Below are 4,128 nucleotides of genomic sequence, written 5' to 3'. Positions count from 1 at the left end.
TAATATGCATAGGATACTAGTGTATGATACTACGTCCACCATGCATAGTGAAGCTTGGTATCATATTTGCATCATTTATTGTCATGCATAACACATACTCGTACATCATTTAATATGATACGGTATCACATCATGACACTCAATCCTCTCTCTCCTCATTTAATTGTGTGCCACCTCAACCAAAACGCCAAGTTGGCATGCATGATAATAGCTATGATACTCCCATTGTAAACAAACTAAGAGCAAGTACAATAGGGTGACATAAGCAGACTATAAGGACTAAAATATTATATCTTTGCTTAGTTGGAGGGGAGAGAAGAGGAGAGAGAATGGAAGTGGGCTATAGAATAAGAGCCGGCTATAGCACGAGACCCAAGTCACTTTGTGAGGAGTGGGCCAGCTATTAATAAAGTAGTACATACTTAAATCTTACTATTGTACAAGCAGGCTATTAGACTGACTCTAAATGACATGGCAAATTCTTAGAGCCAACTGTTGGCTATATTATTAAACATGCTCTAAAGGAGGTAGACATAGTCCTGGCATTAAAACTACGACATTCACTTTAACATTTAATACATTGAACTATCATGGTTCAGCCATTAATATCTGCCATATACACTTAAACATTTGCCATGGTCTAGGCATTAAAAGTACCACATGATATTTCAAGCACTAGTATGCAAATCAAGCTCGGTAGAAAAGGCTATACATACACACATATTTGGGGAGAGGTGGATAAGGTGGTCAAAGCTATATATGCACACATGTGGCGGTTAAGTTGGTCTTCACATAGGTTTTCAAACCGTCAAACATAACTTTTGAGGTAATATCAACCCCCATGAACCTGCGGATGAAAACAAATTAAGGGTTCAAAAAGTTGTCAGGACATCACATATATCTAACACGCACAAAAGTTATGGTGTTGCCAACATTAACTTACTGTTGTTGCCACTGTTTTCATGACAAGAAGAAAACATTTTTTTGATTTATTTCCACTACCCATGCCCCCCCTATAGAATAACAATACAAAAAGGTTCATCTAAAACCATGTAAACTATGGGTTATGTTGGCGAACTTTGTGTTTGTGGGCTTTCCATATGGGTGCTTGTGTACATGAGAACATCTGCTTCTAACTTTGTGATATATGTTGAGGAATGTTGGATCTAATGTTTCAGTGCTTGTGATATGGGGTTTGTGAGATATATGAATTGCTATATATGTTAAATTGGAGGGCCAACTGCGAAACAAATTAAAAAGTGCTTCTGGCAAAAGCTTTGCTAAGTGTAACAGTAGGCAAAAGGTGCTACACTCGGCAGTTACACTCAGCAAAGATGGCCATGTGGCGCGCCCTAGAAGCCTGTCAGTCGTCCGAAAGCCGAGTGCCATGTGTAGTTTATTTTTTATGGACAAATTTAATCGGTTGTTGAGAACTAATCTATGATTGGATGGTTAGGAGGGTGGTTGGTGCACCAAGAATCAAACTCTCTTTTAGTGGGAGGCGACATTCCCATAGACAGCGGTGTGCCTATAATGACTTACTCAATATCATGACGAGTCAGCTCGGTTTCACAATGGTTGAAGGTGCTCATGATGGTAGAGTGTGTGTTCACGCATTTATAACGACAAGTGTATATTTCCACACACAAAAAAAGCGAATATGCATGTACGTGAGCGCTTGCTGTAATTGTGTTTTAAAAGAAAATCGGTTGTTGGTGAGATTTTGGGTGCGACTTGGATTGGGCTAGCAGTTCTTTTTACGGCTATAAGAACGTTGCACTTGCATCGTAAAAGCAGAGTTGTTGATGCTTTGAAGAAAGCGGCAATGTTGGTCTCAGTCTCCATCATGCTTACAACCACGAACTTATTCTTTATAAAAGCCAGCTAAGTGCACAGACTTTCCACACGACACAACACGGAGGATCCACAGAAACAAGCAAAGGAGAGAAAACGCATGGCGTCGTCTCAGCCGGCCAAGGCCAAGCCGCACGTCCTGCTCATCCCCTACCCGGCTCAAGGCCATGTGAACCCGTTGCTGAGGCTGGCCAAGGCCCTGCACATGCGCTCCTTCCACATCACCTTCCTCCACACCGAGCACAACTATCGCCGCCTCCTCCGGTCCCACGGGCCGGGCGCCGTAGAGGAGGTCCCTGGCTTCAGATTCGAGACAATTCCTGATGGGCTCCCGCCGGCAGACCTCGATGCCACCCAGGACATTTGGAAGCTCTGTGAGGCCACGAGGCGGACGTGTCCGGGGCCTGTCAGGGAGCTCGTCGAGAGGCTCAGCCACACCGATGGCGTCCCGCCGGTGACCTGCGTCATCGCGGATGGCGCCATGGGGTTCGTGGTGCACGTGGCCAAGGAGTTGGGGCTGCCAGCCTATCTGTTCTTCACGACCAGTGCATGTGGGCTCTTGGCATATCTCAACTTTGATCAGCTTGTCAAGAGAGGCTACGTGCCACTCAAAGGTAAAATAAGTTTAGTCCACTCATTCTATTGTAATTACTTGTCTTAGATTTGTCTAGATACGAATATATCTAGACACGTGTAATTTGGGATGGAGGTAATAATTTCTAACAGTAAGTCAAAATGATATTACACTCAGTCGTACGGACAACTCAGCTTGCAGTTGACATCTACCACTAGTTATAGTGGGAATATAAACGTCATTTAATGATCACTACAGTTAACAAAATGAATGAATTCAACAACATTTGATTTCATGGCTCTCTTTCCGGAACGATCAACATAAGGGGGTCGATTTGACGGTTGCCAAAAACGATTCATGTCAATCAATTCATTCTTTCTGGCGGCCCTCCTCTGGCTTTCTTCTTCTTCTTCTTGCTGCTGCTGCCAATTGATACCGGCCTAACCGCATGTTGTCTGTCACCTACACTTGGTGCCTCTGCCACACACACACACCTTGCCCAGCATGAGCCACAACCTCTGCCGTCCTGCCGCCACCACCAGCTATCCTTCTAAACCCTGACACAAGCCGGAGACCTCCTCGTAAGCCTCGGACCTGAACCCATCAACCTCTGACTTCTCCCTTCATCGGCGACGCCGCTGGCGCATAGTCTGTGGCTCTGGGTTGGCTCTGCCTCGCCAGAGTCCACATGCCCGCTGCTGCTCGCCACTTTGCCTTCAAACATAACTCATTCCCTCTCGAAGTCTAGATTTTTCCTTGGAGATAGTCTGGTCTCTAAGTAGTGTAGGTGACAAATTTTGTGAAATCTTCTGGAATAACCACTGCATATTGATGTCGTATGAGGCTGTCATGCCAAGTTTCATGTTTTTCAGACTTCATTTGCATTTAAAAAAATAAAAAACCAGTAAACTACATATTTGGGACCGAGTCCTGACACCAAGATGTTTCGAATTCCTTTCATTTTCTTGGATAAGGCCTAAACATAGGCTAAAGAACACAAGTAGGATTTTCAAGCCAATTATGCCATTTTTTCGTGCACTTATAGTTCAAACTCGAATTATACACATTAAATGCCTAAAAATGCATTAAATTGCTATAAAAGGAAATAGAAAAGGGGAAAAGAAAGAAAGAAAGATCAATCATGTAGAAAATAAAAGAACATAAAATGCAAAAAAAGTAAATAAATAATGTACAAAAAATAGGAAAGAAAATAAGGGAGTAGAAAAAGGGGAAAGAAAAAACATTTTCCCAGTGCCACGTGGAAGGAACTCGGTAAAGCATGCGTTTGTCGAGAGCCATGTGGCAGGAACTCGACAAAGGTGCGATTTGTCGAGTGTCATCATTTTTCCTAGTGTTTTCTTCATGGAACTCGGTAAATTTCATGTTTGCCTAGTACCAATGAAATGCACTCGACAAACATTTGGCACTAGGCCAAATTCTAGTTTTTAGTAGTGCAAGTATGGTGTTAGAGAGGGTGCAAATTTGAAAATTTTGAAGAATGGGTTTAAAATCAAATACTGGCCATGTTGTTAAAATGAACTTTTTCCTAACTAATAGAGCAATGTCATTTGAATCTCATTAGGTATCACCTAGTGAATACCCCACTACCTTTTAGTCATCGTGATAGTAATTAGTTGTATCTTGGTCCAAGCCTTAGTTGCACATGATATAAATGCATAAGGTCATGTTTTCTGTTTTTT

The 4,128-nt window shown here is 42.6% G+C and overlaps 1 protein-coding gene across 1 annotated transcript in view; it reads left to right on the top strand.

Moving 5' to 3' along the window:
* Nucleotides 1–1,885: 1,885 nt before the first annotated feature.
* LOC123175857 (UDP-glycosyltransferase 85A1-like) overlaps nucleotides 1,886–4,128 on the top strand; it is a gene marked incomplete at its 3' end in the record, with an annotated part of 4,440 nt that continues 2,197 nt past the window's right edge. Inside the window, exon 1 of the mRNA XM_044590360.1 lies at nucleotides 1,886–2,468. Coding sequence (XP_044446295.1) covers nucleotides 1,955–2,468 — 514 coding nt within the window. The remainder of the gene's footprint in view (nucleotides 2,469–4,128) is intronic.

The sequence above is a fragment of the Triticum aestivum genome, unplaced genomic scaffold (assembly GCF_018294505.1).
Source record: "Triticum aestivum cultivar Chinese Spring unplaced genomic scaffold, IWGSC CS RefSeq v2.1 scaffold18204, whole genome shotgun sequence".
In the NCBI taxonomy this organism is placed as follows: domain Eukaryota; kingdom Viridiplantae; phylum Streptophyta; class Magnoliopsida; order Poales; family Poaceae; genus Triticum; species Triticum aestivum.
This window is presented reverse-complemented; position numbering and strand designations above follow the sequence as displayed.